We start from the raw sequence: 20,250 nt of genomic DNA on the forward strand, positions 1-20,250 counted from the left end.
CGCAACCGATTATAATTTTGGAGATTGTAGTTATAATTATCTAGGGATGAATAAGAAAGATAAAAAAAAGGAAAATAAATGTTACAAAATTGACAGTTTTGAGCAATACTATGTATATCTAAATGTTAAGCTGGACAACAAGGAGAATGGTGAGATGAACACGGAGCATAAGCATGATAAAGGATGCAATTGTTTATAGAAGTATAAATTGAGTGTTTTTGTGTTGTTATGTTAACAAATGGAAAACAAATACGAGAACAATGAGGTGTAATGAGTAAAGGGAAGCGATGTGTAAAGAGTAGAAAAGGAAAGTTTAATCTGTAGGTGTAAATAAAAGGAACACGAAATACGAGAACAATGAGGTGTAATGAGTAAAAGTATGGTGTAGTCCAATAGCATATTATGATTTTTTTTCCAACCGGTAAGAAATGCATTGAGGAAATAGTATAGGTTCATATGCACACAACTAAAAAAAATATTTAAATAGTAAATCATTTTAAAGATAAAAAATAATTAGTTAATGTGAGAATTAAAAAATTATATTTTAGAATTAATAATGATTTAAAAATAATAATATTCGGTCATTTTAATATAAAAGAAGTTTATATAAATAATAAGTTTTATTATTCTAAAATACATTAACTTTTTTAAAAAAAAATCTAAAATTAATTTTGCAACTAGATCAATTTGGATGTTTTCTACTCTTTTTTAGTCAAATATTGTTTATTTTGCATGTGAGTTTTTTTCTTTTTTTTTCATATATCGTTTTAGTTTTTTATACAAGTATTTATTGATAGTGATCATTATGATAGGTTTTGATCATGATGCTTTTATGCATAGATTGAACATCTTATAAGTTTGGAGATGTTGAGCAATCTTAGAGCTATTTGAGTAGTTTATTCATGTGAGAAAAGTGAAATTTATAGTCTTTATATGTTGTTTTATGTTATAATTGTTAGTTGTAATTTGACTAGAGATAAGGTCAATTTATAATATATAAGTAGGTGTAAATCTCACCTTACAAGCCGATTTTGTGGGGTTGAGGTAGGCTTAAAAACCACTTTCTAATATGGTATCAGAGTCATGGTTGGAGTTTATCCTAGTGAGATCTATGTGGGCATTTCTATTCCACCCGCTATCGGACCACCCATTAAATTATACTTTCATGCTCGAGATGTCTATACCTCGGCGTGAAGCGGGTGCGTTGGAAGTCTCACATCGACTAGAGATAAGGCCAAATTATAATATATAAGTGAGTGCAAACCTCATCTTACAAGCCGGTTTTGTAGGGTTGAGTTAGGTTTAAAAACATCTTTCTAATATGGTGAGGTATTATGTGAATTGGATGACAATTATATGTTAAAATGGTTGCAACTGATTGTAATTTGCTTTCATGTGTGAATTAGAGAATTGAAATTTGAACAATTGAGTGTTGGTACAAGCCCATTGTATGTAAAATTGTTTTGAACCAAAGCACGAAGGGGAAAGTATCAAATTGATCAAACAGGTCAAATTCCTTCTATCACGATATTCTTTTTTCGGTTTATGATAAATCATTGAGTTGGGTCTCAGCCTCATTGTGCATGTCTGGGAGCATTTTAACTCTAAATCGTTGAGCGCCATATCGTACTGTTGAGCGCCATGTTTTACGAATGTATTGGCGCTTAGTGGTAGTAAAATACCACTAAATGCCAACTTCGAATGGCAAGTCTGAAGCATTTTAGCTCTGCGACATTGAACACCAAGAAGTGTCGTTGAGCACCACTTGTTTTGCAAGAAGAATGACACTAAGTGCCTGAAATGTCGTTGAGCACACTTTTTAGGAGAGGTTTGACGCTAAGTGTCATCGTTGAGTGTCATTTTTTATGTTGGTCTTGTTTTTTTCTTTGGCTGTTTCAGATATATTTATAATGAACCTTATTTATGTTTATGATTTTGATTGTTATTTAATTGAGGTGAAATTGTTGTGTGAACATGTATAATGATGATGGTGTTTAAGGAATTTCAAGGAGAAATTTTTTTTGGTGGTAACTTTAGTGTATGCATTGATGTATAAGGTTCAGTAAAGGAATATACGTTATTCTAATAATCATTCGCACTCAAATAAAGTATAATGGACTATGTGGTGAGAGTTGTATGAAGTCCTGATAAATTAGCTTGTTTGGCCCCAGGTATAAACCCTTTGGCTATGGCTCTACAAAGCATAAAGGCGACCATAAGTACACGTTTCTAGTGAATTTCGATGTCAATGGTATGTTTTCGGATAATTGATTCTATAGAGTCTTTAATTATATGTTTGATTTCACTTCAACTATTTGAGTTATATAGCTTCGTTATGAAAATCTATCTACTTATTATATGTTAATTTCTTTTGTAAATTAGCTTACCCTCTCTTATGTTAGTGTTTTTATGTATTTGTTTTCTTCTTTGGAAATGATCACCTTTATAAGTGTAAGTAGACGAGGAAGTATACGTTAATATATATATTTCTAAGAGAGATATTTTATTATTATTGTTTTGTTGTTAGGTTATCTTTCCTTCTTACTTAGAATCTTAAGAAAAACTTATGTTTTCTTGATGTACCATATATAGGTTTGTTTTAAATTATATATTTATAAATCTCTTGTTATTATTGTTATACTTTGGAATAATTCTAATAATGAATTCTCTAGATTTTGAATTTCTTATTTTGAATATTATTATGAAATGTCTTATTTTATTAATTTTATATTATTAAAATGGAATGTTAAAATTATAATGTCTAAATTAGATTTCAATTTATAAACTAAGGTTTATTCATATTTAAAATAGTCTCTTATAAATAAAAAATTATAATTAGTTTGTGAATTAGATTCTAACATTAAATTACCAAGTTTTGACTATGAAAGAAATTAATATTTAAATTGATCACTAATTAATTAGACTCTAATTAGTTGTTAATCTCATTTATTTTAAATATTTTTTATTAATCTTATTTAGTTTTAATATTTTTTTCAGTTAATATTCATCAAACCAACATTAAATTAAATAAATATAATTATAAAAAAATCTTAATATTTGCTTAACTGATCCTATTATAAATATTTATTTAATAAAAAAGTTTAAAAATAATTTTACGTTTTCTAAAGTTTCTTAAAAAAAAGGCTTAATACTCCTGATGGTCTCTATTTTTGTCAAGTTTGTTCATTTTGGTCCCTATGTTTTTTTTTCTATTCAATGTTATCCTAAAGAATGTAAATTTTGTTATCCTAAAGAATGTAAATTTTGTTCAATTTAGTCTTTTTTGCTAACACCTTTTAAATCGTTAACGGCACACAGTCCAGGTGTGCATAACAGTGTTGAGATGACATTTAACTACTGTCACGTCACCATCTTCTTCAACCTTCAGCCGACCAAAACCCTTCCGCCACCGAACCCTAACGCTACCGCCACCACAGAGATCGTCCAAAGTCACCATGCCGCCGTGAAGTCTCACTTGTAGAGAACCATGGCAGCCATCACGCGCAACATCCATGGCCACCACCATCAAAGTTACAATCTCCCCCAAATCACGAAACCCTAATCTCGAACTCCATTCGAATCTTCATTCTCGCACATCAGCCATGAATCATCCAAATCAAGAGTTTCACCGTCAACGCAACAATCCTTGCCCCCGTTGTGCAAAGCTCCAAGGCCATCATCTTCTCCAACCTACAGAGAATCACAACCAAATCAAGAAAAATCCCAAATCAAAGAAACCTAGAATCGCGTCGTTGGTTGCCTCCACCGGCGACCATGAGTGCTTTCTTACACAACTATGTTCGTCTTCTTCATGCTACCATGAGCTGCACAATTGGCGAAATCATCTTCCATTGAAGCAAAGCGAGCAACATTTTCCTTCGCAGTGCAAGTGCAAGAAGGTTTCCCCTAAATGCAGAACCCTAATTTTGGGGTGGGACTGCCACGAAACTCTACTTTTGGTGACGTGGCAGTAGTTAAAAGTCATCTCAATACTGTTGTGCATACCTAGACTCTCTGCCGTTAACGATTTAAACGGCGTTAGCAAAAAGGACCAAATTGAACAAAATTTACACTCTTTAGAATAACATTGAACAGAAAAAAAAAAAAAACATAGAGACCAAAATGAACAAACTTGACGAAAATAGGGACATCAGAATATTAAGCATACGCCATTAAATATTTGGAGGATTTTCTTTAACTTACCCATGTCACTATACACAAAATATAAAGAATATATTAAGATGATTCTAGTTAATCAAATAGCATATCAAACAACATTTAAATCATAAACAAATTAATTTTATATTGAGATAGAGTTAACAACTGGGAGAGAAATGTTATTTCAAAAGGGAACATATTATCAAGAAAAGTATTTTTTTTTTCAGCCCTAGAAGAAAATTACAATGTTAAGAATAAAATATAGAGAAAATAACTACAAATGATAGTGATAAGATAACAAACCACAATACCCAAAGACAATAAAAAATGTTCATGAAATAAACATTAATTATGCCTAATTTTCCTATTTTTCTTAAAATACGATTTAACGTTAGTTAATATGCATTTAACAAAAAAGCTCGTAAATTTTTTTAAAAATTTGACATCATATTTATTTTACGTTAATTTTTAAGTAATTAAGTAAAAATATATGGTTTGAAAATTATTATTATTTGAAAATTAGCCCATTTTTTATTTAGACATTGGTGTGGTATGAAAAAGAAATATTTTTATAAACCAATATTAATCCTTTATACTTTCTTAAAAAAATAACTTTTATAGAAAATTATAAGAATGCTTGTTAAGAAAACCGAAAACATGTAGTTATGTGACATAACATCATGTTACTGTGGTCACTATCTCTAAGAACGCCAACATTGATGCCAGATCATCTAATCACTGATACGTTGGTCCCACTCACATTCAACTCTGCCACATCTTCTTCGACAAATTTCCAACTCATAAGGATCCACTACAAATATGCCACGTAATCAGTCTCACGCGTGTTTTCTGTGTCACCGTTACAATTAACATTTTTATTTATTTCTCAAACGTTCTTAATTATTTACCTAATCTTTTATTTTTATTTTTAAAAATCAATATTTCATTGAACAAAATGAACTAAGACCAAAACAAACAAAAAATCATGAAATTCTAGAGATAAAAAAATAAGTTAACCCTAATCATTCCCTTTTTTTACCAAGGACATTTTAATCTAAAGTTAAAAGTTTTAAATCTTATAAAAATAAAAACAAAAGAAAACAACCATATAAATTTTAATTTAAGTTTTATGAATCCGAATGAGTGTAATGTAAATGGAATGTAGATTTAATCACACCATCTAAATCGATCAATGTAACCACATTAATTAATTAACTGGTTTTCTATAAAAAAAAATGTAAGAAATAAATGTTATATTCTTAATTTCTCGTTAGTGTTTTCTTTTATATTTTGTGAGGCTTTTATGAACTTTCTATAAAATATTACATGATAATTAACTTTCTACCAAAATATAAAAGTACTGAAATTTTTAGTAGAGTTCACATTTTCAAGCATAGCATGTATATTCCTACGCAAGTGTATTTTTTTTTTCATAATTTACAATTCGGAGTATTTTATTAAATCATGTTTTATCTCATAATTATTTTAATTATTATGTCGTCGTTTGGTTTAATGGAATAGTAGATCTAAAAGTATGTTAGTTGGAGTGATCAAATTCATAAAGAAAAATGTGACGTACGGACACTTTATCTTATAATTATTTCATTATTATCTTTATTCATTAATTGAATTTTATTAAAAATAGATACTAGGTTTTATTTTTATTTAATAAATCTTTTGTAGTTTACAGTTGATATTTCTTAAAATATATAATAAAATAAAATAAAAAATATTTAAATGAGAAAAGCAATATTAATATTTTTTACGTAATGATAAATGATAAATGTGTTTTAGAGTGTAAACATAACTAAGATATGAAAAAATATAATGAGTGTTTGATAAATAAAATAGAAAAATGATATGAATTATAAAAAAAAATCACAGTATAGTATTTTTCTTTTTATTCAAAATCTCATGATATGTTATCCAAGAGATAAAACCCTGTGAGGAGACCAACTAGAATGTAAAATTACTATTATTACTACTGATATAATCCCTTTATCTTAATTATATTCTTCAATGTCTCAATTTTTTTTTAATTTTTTTATGACAATCTAAGTACATATATTATTGTCTTATAATCCTATTATACATCTATAACCTTGAAGATAAACCTTAATACTAAAAATTAGTAATATTGAAAATATTGTAAATAACATAGAGAACTTGTAAATAAAAAGACCTTTCCAATATGAAAATATGAAGTATGTAAATATATATAATATATTGAGAAATAAAAGTCAAAATCCTGACCATATATATGACATATGTAATCAATGTTTAACTAACAAAGAGAACAATATATACCTAATAAATGAGTGCAAGTTGCTTATTCTGGATTCTATCACCTTCCTTTCTTCCCTTTTTGGTCCACCAAATTCTACATACTCTGCATTTTTCCCTCATCTCAATCTCTTATCCTCACCCTTATCCATATCTTACCATATATCACTATAATAATAACAAACTTCAAAACTACATTTTTAAGTATATACTTTTAATCAAATATATTATTAATTCTTATTTTTCAATATTAATATAATAAAACTTTTAAAAATATAAGTTTAGTTTCTTAGTTTTAAAGGATTTGATAAAATTATGCGCACAAAATTACATATATGAAAATTAATATTTATGTACATTAATCAAAATCTTAATCGTTTTTTCGAATTTCTATTATATCAAATAAACAAATTTTTTTTCATCATATTCATATTACTCGTCCGACAAGACATACAGGTAAAACTAGGTAGATCGTACAACACCTGTCATTTATTCCATCATCTGACAAAGGCAGGATCAGACAATTATTTACGGTCAATAAACGAGTCACATGGTACTATTGTGGTACGCGTCACAGGAGGACAAAGCTCCAGCCACCCAACACTGGATAAGGATTGCCACGTCACTAACTTTCTCGGAGGACACACCATCTGACGAAAACCAACAACAAAAACAAAAACACCTTGATGAACAAACACATGCCCTAATCCTTAACTGACACGTGTCAACCCCTTTCCTCCCTCTACACCTACAAATCCACCTCTCATTCCGGTTACCTTCTCCTCTCTCCCGTTCCTTTTTCTCTCTCTCTCTCTCTCTCTCACTGCTTATTGATGCTCTCAAGACTTTATCTATATATGCCTCTCTGATGCGACGGGTGCCTCCAATTTTCCGGCAAGGTTCAAACTTTCCGTCACCGGCTCCGATTTAGATTATTTTCCGGTATGAATCGTTTGCGACATCCTCTTTGTTGATTTAGAAATGCTAGATCTACTCATCGTGTCACACGTTCGATCTAAAACCTGGTTCCACAAGAGGAAAAAAAACCTCCCACTTCGTTCCCACAAGCACTAGTTATATTTCCCTTCCAATTTCGCAAAACTATATTGTAATTTGCGAATTGTACAGCTAGAATTTCTTTCCTTTTTTTAATTTATTTTTATACTTTCTTTATTGTTCAATTTTCGTTGTCGGGTTTGCAAAGGTTGTACAGTTAGGGTTGGGGGTGTGTTTGAAGGAAAGAGCAGATTTTGAATCTGGGTTTTTGTTGGATGGTGGAGAATATGGATATAAAAAAGGGTCTCTGATTGCGATATTGGCTGCAACTTCAAGGTTTTTGAGGTGTCGTGACCTCAACTGTGTCTGCATTTGTCAGTAATTTTCTGCAATATCAAGGAACGTGAAAAATTGTGACCGTAACGTAAAAGCTTGGTAGTGAAAGTGGGGGAAATGAGCATGAGAATGGCAGAGGAAGAATCTAGCGAGGAGGTTCATGTTCCGGGTGAGATTGATTGGCAAATGCTTGATAAATCCAAGTTCTTCTTCCTTGGTGCTGCTCTTTTCTCTGGGGTTTCTGCAACCCTTTACCCTGTTGTTGTGTTGAAGACTAGGCAGCAAGTGGCACAGTCCCAAATGTCTTGCATCAACACTGCATTTTCGTTGATTAAGGGCGAGGGTTTTAGAGCATTGTACCGTGGGTTTGGGACTTCTTTGATGGGTACAATCCCTGCCAGGGCTCTTTACATGGCTGCATTAGAGGTTACCAAAAGCAATGTGGGCACGGCCACTGTTAGGTTTGGTCTTGGTGAACCCACTGCTTCTGCAGTTGCCAATGCAGCTGCTGGCTTGACTGCAGCCATGGCAGCTCAGCTTGTGTGGACCCCCGTTGATGTTGTGAGCCAGAGGTTGATGGTTCAAGGCTGTTGTGATTCTGGAAATCCAAAGGCTTCGGCATTTCGGTACATCAATGGGATTGATGCCTTCAGGAAGATATTGAGCAATGATGGCCTTAGGGGCTTGTATAGGGGTTTTGGGATCTCAATTTTGACTTATGCCCCTTCAAACGCAGTTTGGTGGGCTTCATATTCTGTTGCACAAAGGATGGTCTGGGGTGGAGTAGGGTACTACTTGAGCAAGGGCAATGATAATGCAACTAACAGTGCTTTGAGGCCTGATACAAAAACCATGATGGCAGTTCAGGGAGTCAGTGCAGCAGTGGCTGGTGGCATGTCTGCTTTGATCACCATGCCACTGGACACCATCAAGACAAGACTGCAGGTCTTGGATGGCGACGAGAACGGCCGTCGTGGACCCACCATTATGCAGACAGTGAGGAGTCTGGTCAGGGAAGGTGGTTGGATGGCTTGTTACAGAGGATTGGGTCCTAGGTGGGCATCAATGTCAATGTCTGCAACAACAATGATCACTACTTATGAGTTCCTCAAACGGCTCTCAGCGAAGAACCAAGAGGTTTTAACATAATGAAGAATAGGTTTATGACAGCAAAGAAAAAGGATAAACAGATAGAAGACGAGGTTCATCTTTGCCTGTTTTCTGTTCTTTTCTTCTTTCTACTTGTCACTGTTGTTTCTTCCCTTTTAGTTTACCACAATGACTGCTTCATCAATGTAAGTCTTTGCAGGTTATTACATAAATAAAAAGTTACTTCTAACACATCTCTACATTTCTCAGTCACCATGTGCAACAGGCCTCAATTTTACTTGCAAGTTTGATTTGATAATGATGACTCACTCTGGTTTTCAAATTGAATATCACCATGAACTAGCTGACTTAGCAATAGCAAATCTCAAACGCAAGAATCATGTCATGTGGATTTCAACTTTATGCACCATGTGATCTACTCCAGACTTTTCAAACAAAAAAGATAAAAATGTTGAACTTGAGGGTATAGCAGTCACATGAGCATTCGAGAATCTTGTATGTATTTTTCAACTTACACATTTACTTAGTCTAATAGTTATGAGGGAAGTGGGAACAACTTTTAGGTATCTCTATAGGTTTGGTTTATAGTGGAGAACTTTAATACAATAGTGGGACCACCATCACCAACATGTTGAGTGGTGGACCTGACTTTGCACATTTACAAAAACATAAAATTCCCACTCCCTGATAAATAAAATCACATATCAGTCCTATTGCATCTTAGCACAAATCTTTGTATTCTGCAGAATCTTGCACAGATTTATGTTATTGTTTAATGGAGGTTTAGCCCCACAAGTTTTCATTGAAAAAAGACAAGCATTTTTTGGATTGAGTCTCTAATTTATATTATTTGTTTATAGGTTTTGGAATATAATAAAGTGGTAGATTCTTTAGGAGAAGAATCCATGCACCTCACAAGGAAAATAATTGAAATAACCGTCACATGTAAGAGCCACTTGTCCAAAATGCTATTTTTAAATTGATGGTTTTATAAACTTGTAAGAAAGAAAACATAGTGATAGGAAGGTGGTTAAGCCCTGGAATAAACAAAATTAAACACATACTAATAATGTATAAATAGATGGATAGTGCACAAACATATAAAATGCATATTTCTATAAACAAGTGTAAATTGCTTAGCATTTTCCAGTGATAAAATGTTTCTTATTATGATAGTCAAAGAGCATAATTTAAATTATGTTATCCTTTAAGCATTGTTCATATCGGTTTGTCCCTATCATCCTTTAAGCAACTAATATCTTATATTTTTAATGTATTTGGATATAACTGACTTCTTTATTTCATGAAGTGACTGCCTTATTAAAATAGTTTAGATTTGGGTGTTTCTTCATATTGTTAAGGACTAGGTTTAAATTTCAATTATTTTGTTTTTCTATAAATCCTATATATTTTCACATCTTAGAACAAATCTAAATGTAGATCAACACAGAATAAAATTAGGGTTTGCTAAACTTGGAGAAATAAATATGATTTCTAAATATGATGCCAAAAAAGAGTTATATTAAACTTAATTATTAATGAGTTTACTTTATTATACACAATATTTTTAATTTTAAATGATAATAAACAAATTTATATTCATTTCAATTTTATCAAATTAACTTACAAAAAAAATTATATCTTAATTATTAAATCCGAGCTTTTAAACGGTATAGGTTTTGTCAGAATTATATCGATTAAAAATAAAATAAAATTATCACCGTCTATTTAATTATTTATTTTTAAAAATATGATAAAAAGTCAATAAGTCTAACCAAACCATGGAACCTACAAAAACAGGAAAGTCTCATTCATGAAATAAATTATTCTTTATTTTTAAGTGCTAACATCAAATAGGAAAGAAGCATTACAAAATTAGACAGAGACACATTTGTCTTGTCATAGGATATAAATATGATACAAGTAATCAGAAGATAAGTACATTAAATAAAGCTTCGATACAATAAAATATTTGTATCTTATGACAAATCACCGTAGAATTTATCGCTAGATATTGAATCATCCTATCACTAACTATTTCATATAAAAAATATTTATTTTATCTTGAAAAAATATCTTAATTTTTTAATACACAATATAATAACTAAGTTAATTCAAATTAAATTTAAATTTATCAAATATAATATATAACTTGAGTTTTATTAGTTGAGGAATATAGTTTAGAAAAGTTAATTGAAAATACAGTAAATCGTATACGGACAACCAAAATAAATTTATTTAATTATAAATTATTATTATTATGTATATATAAATTTATCAATTTTAGTAATTATTTTGACAAAAATGTATATTAAAAGTAGTATATAATTATGGGTACTCGTTCAACTTTTTATTTGATTTCATTTTAGTTATTCTTCTTGTAATTTTATGTATTTTCTTTTCTCCACTATGATATTTATATTGAATAAAATAAAAATATTTTTATTACTTATAAGTATGCATGAAAATATGAATCAATAAGAGTGGGTGAATCAATCTATGCAGAACTTTTAAAATTATACTAAAATTTACTTATCTTAATAAGTTTGTTTAATATCATGATGAGCTTACTTGTCTTCCATTTACTAGACAAGAGAAACCCAATAAGATGACAATACTAAATATGGAAGACAACACCAATTTCTTAACTTTCAATCATCATCAATAGTTAGTGAAAGATAAATAATTATTTGACACACCTAAATATTTTACATTTATTTAATATTATTTTTATTTACTTTTTACTTTCTTTTTTCTTGAAAAATTTCAAAATTTTATACTTTTTAAACCATTTTACCCTTGTATTCTCCGTCAAATATAAAAGTATGTAATGATATTATTATTCTTATTGAAATATATGATCCCTATAAGGCACAAGCTTTTCCTTACACATTAATTCCATTTGAGAACACTCTCCTAGCTTATTACTTTTTATTTATATTTTGAGCTTAATTCATATTTTTTTATTATAAATAAAGAATTTTATGTATATATTCAACACAGAAAAGATTAATCTTATAGATACTTGTGTCACTTCTTATTTTCTTTTTCCATCAATGTGGACAAACATTCTTTCCAATCTGAAACTTTGTTATCTCCATTGGCCACCTCAAATATGAACCCAGTTTGTGGGGTGCAATCCAAGGCTGCAACACAAACAAAGGCAGCATCTTCTTTGCTAATACTCCCACTAGCTGCACAACCCTGTTGAAATAATCATAAAATGGAAGTAGTAAGCCTGCAAATTATACCATAACATCCAGCCCCTCCTTTTGTTTAGGAGAATTCAGTTAGCCACTTGAAAATGTGTGAAGTTGGTTGATGATTAGAAGGGTCCTTTGAACATCCCTTTTGTCTTGATTAAAAGAAGATATTAAGGCCTCTGGTATGTACCTGATCAAAGGTAAAGCCTTGCTTCCCACCAGGTGTGTCTTGTAATGCACCAGTCCTAATTATGGTGTAAGGAACTCCAGAGATCTTCAAAACTGATTCATCTTGCTCAGCTAGTTTCTTTGCATTGCTTTTCATCATAGATTGAAAGCCACTTTTACCGCTATAAGCTGACAACTGCAACTTTGTTAAAACAAAAGGAAGATTGTGTTTGTGGTGAAAAGAAATGAAATTGGGGTGGAGGTGGAAGTACCTGAGATAAGAGGATTACATGTTGTACTCCTTGAAGGCTCCCAACGTTAGAAAGAAAACCCTCCTGTAAAGAATGAAATAGTTCAAGCATTTACTCAGAAAACTTGTTTGAAGGGAATTTTCTCAACATTATTGCCAGAATAGCTGAAAACAGAAAGAAACAGACTCAAGGGAAAGTAAATCGTTTGAACTAAAAAAAATGTTTTACTTGCTCTATTGCTTATATTTGAAAGATACATCACAAGGGAAGCTTCAATTCTTTCCTAATAGAGATAATGGCCTTGACGGAAACCTAAACTTTGTTGAAAAAGCTATGAAATAAGAAAATCTGGTTTTATGGGGGGTTTTATTCTTTGTTCCATCTTCTAAACTTTTATTCATGGAACTTAAAAATGTCTATCAACAAATGGAATCTGTGTGAATCAAAGATAGATTACTAGTGAGGCATGGCATGGTATTCACACATTTGGGCATATGATTGTGCGAACTCCTCTGAGAGCTTTCTTCACGAATCGATTGTCACTAGTATCTCCTGCCAGGGACTTTGCAACAAGCATCACGAGATCAATAATAAGAATCTGAAAAGTAGACAAAACTACTAACAAACAAACAATGTACCGTTACCATCTGTTAGTAGTTTTGCAAATTAACTTCACACACCTCAACATAACTTCCAAAGGCTTCAAGTGCAACCCTTTTATCCTTCACCAATGCCTTTACTCGAGCTTTTTTGATAATCAATGAGAGTATCACCATCTACATTAGTCAGAAAATAAGGCTAAAAGTCAGAATTCGTTTGATATTGCAAAGCAAATCAATCATGGTTCTGAATACAAAACCATCAATTCATCACATCTATCTATAACAAGAATATAAAATCGGAATTTGAAAATTCTGATACATCAACTTATAAGACTTTAGGCTAAGGCAAGCAGACCTGACCCATCTCACTGTCTCCATCTGTTACCAGCACGGCATCCCTGACCTCATCTTCTGTTTTGAAACACTTTGTCAAAACAAAATCACCAACACTAGAAACAAATGATAATAAGATTCTCATACAAATACAAGCACTGTCATTTATTGATCACTGTGTATTTACTCACCCGGATAGTCATCCTCACCATCTTCTATGGCAGTACCATCTTTTTCAAGGATGTCAGGTGCACCATACCACTTCCTTAATTTGGGACCCCCTGATAATCAAGAGAGAATCAAAGGCAATAAGCAAAACAGGAAAGAGAAAATGTTGGAAAAAAGGGTTTGAAAAACAGTCTCAAACCGTGATTACGGCCACAACATCAACAATTCTAGAGTTTCCTGGCTTCATCGCAACCGCATTTATGGCCATATCAGACACAATTTAATGCAATTTTCCTCAAAAAATAAATATTGTGACAAAATCACTTCACAACCACAATTTAAAACCTTGAAACCAGCTTGATTGCAAGAACAGTAACTATAGAAGAGGTATGTAAAGAAAGTAACCACCTTCAATATAATCGAGAATTTGCTCCATAAGGCTGAGTTTTTTCTTGGCATGACAGACAACAAATGGTGGAACAACAGAACCATAATCTCTGCTTGATGGGAAAGAGGATCCAAATGGTGTTCCTGAACGTTGACAAGAGAAAGGAACAGAATTATGAAACGATAGAGTGGAAGAAAGCGTGGCAGCATAGGCCAACACCATTGTTGGCAGTGTTACACTCCAACCGTCTCTTCCGGCTATAAAGGATAACGCATTTCTTACCAGTGATGCCATTTCATTAAATAATTAATAATCCCTGAAAAGGAAATTCAATCACAGCCGTCAAAACATTTCAATTCTATGATATCAACCATTGGATCATGCCAATCTAACATCTCAAAATCCCAAATGCACCCCTTTTCTATAAATTGCATGGAAGAGGCTGCATTTTTCTTCAGAAAGCTCGAGACCTAGATGAGCAAAAAGACAAAGGCGAGTCCTACTTTGACTTTCTCTCATCAACTAAGTGGAAAGTTTAATTTTCTTGTTTCTGGGATTTTCTGTTTTTGAAATGTAGGCAAGTGCATTTTTACAATGGAATCAACACGTTAAGCTTTTGCAGTTAAGGTTGTTACCATAGAAATACTTTTATGAATAAACACAATTTTGGAAGAGGTAGTAAGATGGGCTTCTAACAGTGTGCAATTTCAATTTGTATTTTCCGGTGTATATTTTGTCATTATTATCTAATGAAAATTCTTCTTTGATCAAAAAATCAAATAATGTAAAGTTTACATTCTTTATACAGTAATGTAGTTAGATAACTTAAATAACAAAATTCTACTTGTGTTAATAACAACGTCTTACGTAGAAATGGTAGTTATTTCCATAACTCATCCTTAAAACCTTCCTAAGTTATGTATGTTGTCTCGTTTCTTCTATAAATACATGAACTAAAGCATGAACATTCCTTCCATTAAACGGCAGAGAAAACTTCACTTCACCCATGATTTAGTATTCTGGAAATAGACAAACTTGTTGGTAATGGAACATTTCCATAAAAAATGGGCGATTCAACATTCTGAATTGCCATTTAAACTTGGCTTAAAACCCATCTTTATATTTGGAATAATGAACATAGAAATGTCCGTGATCATGTAATTGAATCGTTCGAACGTTAGAACTTCCTACGAAGTAACCTCTTTATGAGATTGATCTCTGCATGTCGACATTCGTCTCCTCTCGTGCATAATCAATTTAAATGGTATCATATTAAAAGAACAAGGACTCATGGTTTCAACTTCACCAGCCTCATAAGATGATATGAAGCATGCACACATTGACTAAAATAAAGAGAACAGTTCCTGGATACATTAGCTTAGCCACCCTTTTCGTCGGCTACAAGCTCGGTGTGAAAAACCAAACATTAGGCCCAAAAGTCCTTCAGTTATGGGGGAGGGTTAGCAAACTAGTAATCACATAACTAGACATCCATTTAAATAAATTTGTGTTTTTCATTAACCTAGTCTTAACGTGACATTAAGGAAAAGACTTCACTTTCCCAAGTCAACAATGCATAAACTACAAATTGATCATATCCAAGGCGTCGACTGAATTGCAGTTGACACTAACAAAACCAAACACAGCAGAATCCTACAGACTAGAAAAGAAACCTACATCTGCCAAACACAAACTATCCATAAACTGCAACATCTAGGAAGAAAAGCAGAACACGATCAGCAAAGAGCCCAACAATGATTGTCAACGGTGGAACAACTTGGTTCATGTCCGTCAGGGGCGAGCTCTCTTGTTACTGCATGAGGGACACTTGTATTGTTTGATATGCTCTGCCCTAGCTGGTGTAATCTTCACACATTTACCATGGAACCATTTCTCACAGATGTCACAGCAAATCCAGAATTCATCAGTGCCATAATGCTCACCACATGCCCCACACAAGGTCTCTCCATGTTCATCATCATCTTGTTCATCCAGTTCTTCATCCTCTTCTTTTGGTTGCGATGGCTTTGACTGTCTACTCTGAGATTCTGGAGCTCGTTGCTGCACAAAATAACAATTAGATGAGAGAGCAAACAAGCTGAGGATCGAAACAGAACAACAATATGATGACACCATGCAAAATATGAGCCAGATATTTCTATACCTTCACACATTTTCATACACATACAGAACTACAGCAACAATGCATCCCATTTAAACAACCGCTTCAACAGACAATGAAAACATCAAAGTGGTACCACTACAACATACAGAAATTCAAGCAAAGAAATTCCCAAAATCAGATTAGAATTCAGAACTATACAAAATCATGATAGGAAACTCGATTATTTTATCCCCTTCTTCATGTAACCCCTTTCCTACAGGAATGAAGTTGGTAGTTAAGAATCCAAATGCAAATAGATCATTTATACATGTAAGGAACACGAAATATTGGAAGTTAATAAATAGATATATATTAATTCATATGCCATACCTCTTTAAGATCAAATTTCAGGCTAGAAGTGCAATGCTTACGGATCAAAACTAAAATACAAGGTCAAGTTAAGATGTATATCCATTTCACCGACACTTCAATCTTTTAGACACAGCTTAATCTCAAGGGATATAAGTTGTATCAAGGTCATAAAGTTTCAACATTGTTCCCCACTCCAACTACGCTAGTATTATCTTTAATCTCTATTCATATGAAATTTTATCTCAGCAAGCACTCATAACAATCTGTTTTTTCTACATTATTTTTAAAGAGCATACCAGAGAATGCCACTATCCAAAACTACCCATATTTTCTGCTAAGGACTCGGGGCATAGTATACCATGATATTGAACCCCTACTTACGAAATGATATCCATAAAATGTGAAACTATATTTATCTTCAGAAAACATACATATATACATCCCCATTTTCATAAGATTTACACAATATTTCAAATGTTTTAAAGTATAGAATGCAAACTGAACTTTAATAAATTAACTCAACAAACAATGCACTTAAATTAATGAAGCTATAATCTAGAAACAGACAACACCTGAAGATCAACCTGAGTTCATCACTGCTACCAAAAAAAAAAGATATAAATGAAAAAAATAAAATTATAGGTCATGCAGGGGTTCAAGAAGATATTATTACTGCCTTAGAGCTGGACTTAGACTTGCTGCCACTGTGGTTTGAAACAGAAGACTTCTCCTTAACTTGCTTCTTTGCTGCACCAGTAACAACTTCAAATATTGTTGGCAATTCGTTGATCATGTTGAAAAGTCGTTTCCTGCATTACATGTGCAAATCATGAGTATATGGACGGATGGGACATGAAAAGGAAAGAACTAAACCAACGAGACAGACAAATCAGACAAGCACAATCCTAAATTCTCAGTAATTTTACACACCAACTTAATTTAACTTCAGATAAGATTTAAGGTTGGAGTATGAAATACCTGTCAGCTTTATCAAACCCGAATCTGGCTCCAAAATAGAATGCAATAGCAAGTAACCATGCATCACTATGGACAGCAACTAAAGATAGCCAGTCTTTTTCTTGCATGCCATCCCTAGCAAAGTTGATGCCCAGCACAGGCTCAGGAAGCTCAGGTGGTACCTCTTCAGCAGGTAAATTTACTTCCCACTGTTCACTGGGAAAGCCATACAAGCACAGATTCTCCTTCTCTAAAAGAATGAAGGCAAATGATTTATAAAATATGAGCACCAAATGGAATAAATAAAAAGCAAAGCTTATAATCCCTAATAAACTTCTTAATCCTTTCTCTATGGTATTTTGTTTGCAGCTAGAAGAGCCGCAAAAGTAATATTTCAGTTTGGAAAGGAAAATTAACAAAAATTACAATCAAGAGACCGAGAAGCACCAGGTACTCAATTAAATTTAACATAACTCAGCACAAAAAGAATATATATATATATATATATATATATATATATATATATATATATATATATATATGAGAATGACATTGACAGTGATATGAGTACGACAAGTTGACAATGTAAAAGAATTTCCCTCAAGTTCAGTCAATAACCAGATTTGATAATCACATTTTTATATTGAAATAACCACTCACGAAATTAAATGGAAAACATGAATCATGCAAAACCCTACATATAGTCATTTTAGCATCACTTTTGTATAAACTTGCAGAAGATTACAACAAGCTTGAAAACTATTCACAATTACAGTGAATCAAGAAAGGCAACAAGTACTGCAATGCAAGTTATAACCACTTTGATTATTCCATGGTATACAATCCCCCAAATCATTATTTGAAACTACTTAATCATAGGACAAAGAACAGTTAATTTGTAATTGAAAAACATAACTAAGCCACAATTCAACAAAAAAACGCAGAGGAATTAATTTTAAAAAGGAAAAGTATTGATTAATCAAGAGAACGGGTAGCTTGGAAGAGTTTTAAAATTATACCCTGGTATGAAACAAACAGCATTACGTATATCAGTTAGTCCAACACTCAAAGCAAAATATCCTTCAAACATCATAGTAAATCACCAGAATGATTATTTATTTGTTAATCTTTACAGAAGCCCCAATTGAATCCATCCATACGATAAGTTAAAAGCTAAATGACCATTCATAAATACCGATGTTGTTGCACACAACACTAATCAAAAGGAGAGAATAACTAACCCGGATCACATTGGTTGTAGAAATCTTCAACATCTGCAACAGCATTACCCAGAAGAAAAAGTCCATTAGTACGAAAAAGCTTGCAAAACCTTCATACAGATGAATTTTAAAAGATAAACAAATACAAAAGGCTGAGCATCACATTCAAGCGTTGAAAATGAATATAGATATTAAGGGCCTGTTTGATTTTCTCACCACCTTTTTGTTTTAAAAACTTACTTTTACAATACTCAATAATCTATTTCTCGTTCACAATCAGTTAGAAAAATTGTTTCCATAACCAATATTTGAAAAACCAAAAAACAGTTGGAAAATGTGTTCAGGACAAAACTTTTAGAAAACAGAAATGTGCTCAGAGGGAAAAAAAACATTCGAATGTATTTAGGAGACAAACAAATTTTATTTCATGAAATAAACAAAACTGTTTTTGAAAACGGTAAACAAACAAAGACTAATGATCAGGAAATAAAAGAAACTAACAAGAAGAAACGCAACATATGTGTGTTTGGAATTGCTGTTTCATAGGTACCAAGTTCCTTTCACAATTTTCAAAGGTAAAAAATGGAGAAGTAACAATATTGGTGGATCAGGAAAATTGAGGGTTACCCAACGTTTCCACAATTACATCGAAGTAGCATTTTCAAGCTAAAATATAAACAAAACACCACGTTAAGTGCTAATTCCTTAGAAAGCACAAATCAAACAACACTCAAAAACCAGACAAACCTACGATGGAAGGTCCAAAGCCTCTTCCTCAAACCACAATACAATGCCAATAAGGAAGCCGTGAATTGACACAAAAGTCAAATCAAATGAAAATTGACAACGGAAAACCATCCATAGAAAGTTTGAAAGACAAACCCATTCACACGCAAACCCAAAAAAACACACAAAAACGAAAAATTTACACAGAGCAGACAAAACCTAAATTATCACCTCAAATTAAAATTTAAAAAAAAAAATGCCAAACACTCCAAATATTAAAACCAAATTCTCTCACCACCACCTGTCAAGCGTCAACGGCCATAACACCGACGCCAAACACGAAGCTAAACCCACACGACAATTTTCACCAACACATTAAGTAAAACCAAAAGGCAAAACCAAAAAAAAAAAACACGAAATTTGTATTCAAAGCACATTACTTGACTTAAAAACCGGCGTCAAAGACAGAAATTGAAAACCATCTTAGATAAAGAAAAGCAAAAACTTCACCGGTGGTAAGGGCTTTGATGAGAGCAGCTCTTCGGCCCTTGAAATCCCTAAAAACCTCTTCGACCGTGCGTGGATTATACGTGCGCGAGTCCATTTCCCCTTCCGGTGGTGGTCCTCCTCGTCTGAAACCTAAATCCGAAGAATGAAAGCAAAAGAGAGTGCGAAACGAAGTCGTTTAGGAGGAAACGAGATTTGGAAGTTGCAGAGCTGAAAGCTACTAAAGTGTAGAGAGTGCTCCCTCTCTCTCTGCCTCTCTGCAACCAAAATTTTGCAAACTTCAGTCACTGCACAAACACAACAACATAAGAAAACTCTTCCTTTTTTTTCTTTTATTTTAATCTTTTNNTATTTTTTTTTTTTTTTTT

The 20,250-nt window shown here is 32.4% G+C and overlaps 3 protein-coding genes across 6 annotated transcripts; 1 reads left to right on the top strand and 2 right to left on the bottom strand.

The window, feature by feature from the left end:
- The first annotated feature begins 7,214 nt into the window (after nucleotides 1–7,214).
- LOC106774375 (solute carrier family 25 member 44-like) lies at nucleotides 7,215–9,116 on the top strand. Its single transcript, XM_022786046.1, has 2 exons — nucleotides 7,215–7,383; nucleotides 7,646–9,116. Exon 2 carries the CDS (start codon nucleotides 7,891–7,893, stop codon nucleotides 8,920–8,922), a length of 1,032 nt encoding a protein of 343 aa, XP_022641767.1. The 5' UTR covers nucleotides 7,215–7,383; nucleotides 7,646–7,890; the 3' UTR covers nucleotides 8,923–9,116.
- A 2,758-nt stretch (nucleotides 9,117–11,874) lies between these two features.
- LOC106773650 lies at nucleotides 11,875–14,632 on the bottom strand. 3 transcript variants are annotated; one of them, XM_022786402.1, is made up of 8 exons: nucleotides 14,017–14,632; nucleotides 13,632–13,721; nucleotides 13,463–13,518; nucleotides 13,186–13,281; nucleotides 12,990–13,103; nucleotides 12,527–12,589; nucleotides 12,277–12,450; nucleotides 11,875–12,087 (listed from the first exon to the last, which is right to left on the bottom strand). In XM_022786402.1, exons 1-8 carry the CDS (start codon nucleotides 14,288–14,290, stop codon nucleotides 11,914–11,916), a joined length of 1,041 nt encoding a protein of 346 aa, XP_022642123.1. In that variant the 5' UTR covers nucleotides 14,291–14,632; the 3' UTR covers nucleotides 11,875–11,913. The 3 variants fall into 3 exon arrangements, with proteins under 3 accessions (XP_022642123.1, XP_022642124.1, XP_014515866.1); XM_022786403.1 differs by having other exon boundaries at nucleotides 13,463–13,515; nucleotides 14,017–14,449; XM_014660380.2 differs by having other exon boundaries at nucleotides 12,990–13,067; nucleotides 14,017–14,414.
- An 824-nt stretch (nucleotides 14,633–15,456) lies between these two features.
- Nucleotides 15,457–20,232, bottom strand: LOC106774169 (PHD finger protein ALFIN-LIKE 3). 2 transcript variants are annotated; one of them, XM_014661051.2, is made up of 5 exons: nucleotides 19,886–20,232; nucleotides 18,671–18,703; nucleotides 17,451–17,679; nucleotides 17,149–17,281; nucleotides 15,457–16,057 (listed from the first exon to the last, which is right to left on the bottom strand). In XM_014661051.2, the coding sequence occupies exons 1-5, from the start codon at nucleotides 19,977–19,979 to the stop codon at nucleotides 15,788–15,790; spliced, it is 759 nt and encodes a 252-aa protein (XP_014516537.1). In that variant the 5' UTR covers nucleotides 19,980–20,232; the 3' UTR covers nucleotides 15,457–15,787. The 2 variants fall into 2 exon arrangements, with proteins under 2 accessions (XP_014516537.1, XP_014516536.1); XM_014661050.2 differs by having other exon boundaries at nucleotides 17,146–17,281.
- Nucleotides 20,233–20,250: the final 18 nt, after the last annotated feature.

The sequence above is a fragment of the Vigna radiata genome, chromosome 9 (genome assembly GCF_000741045.1).
Source record: "Vigna radiata var. radiata cultivar VC1973A chromosome 9, Vradiata_ver6, whole genome shotgun sequence".
Classification (NCBI taxonomy): Eukaryota; Viridiplantae; Streptophyta; class Magnoliopsida; order Fabales; family Fabaceae; genus Vigna; species Vigna radiata.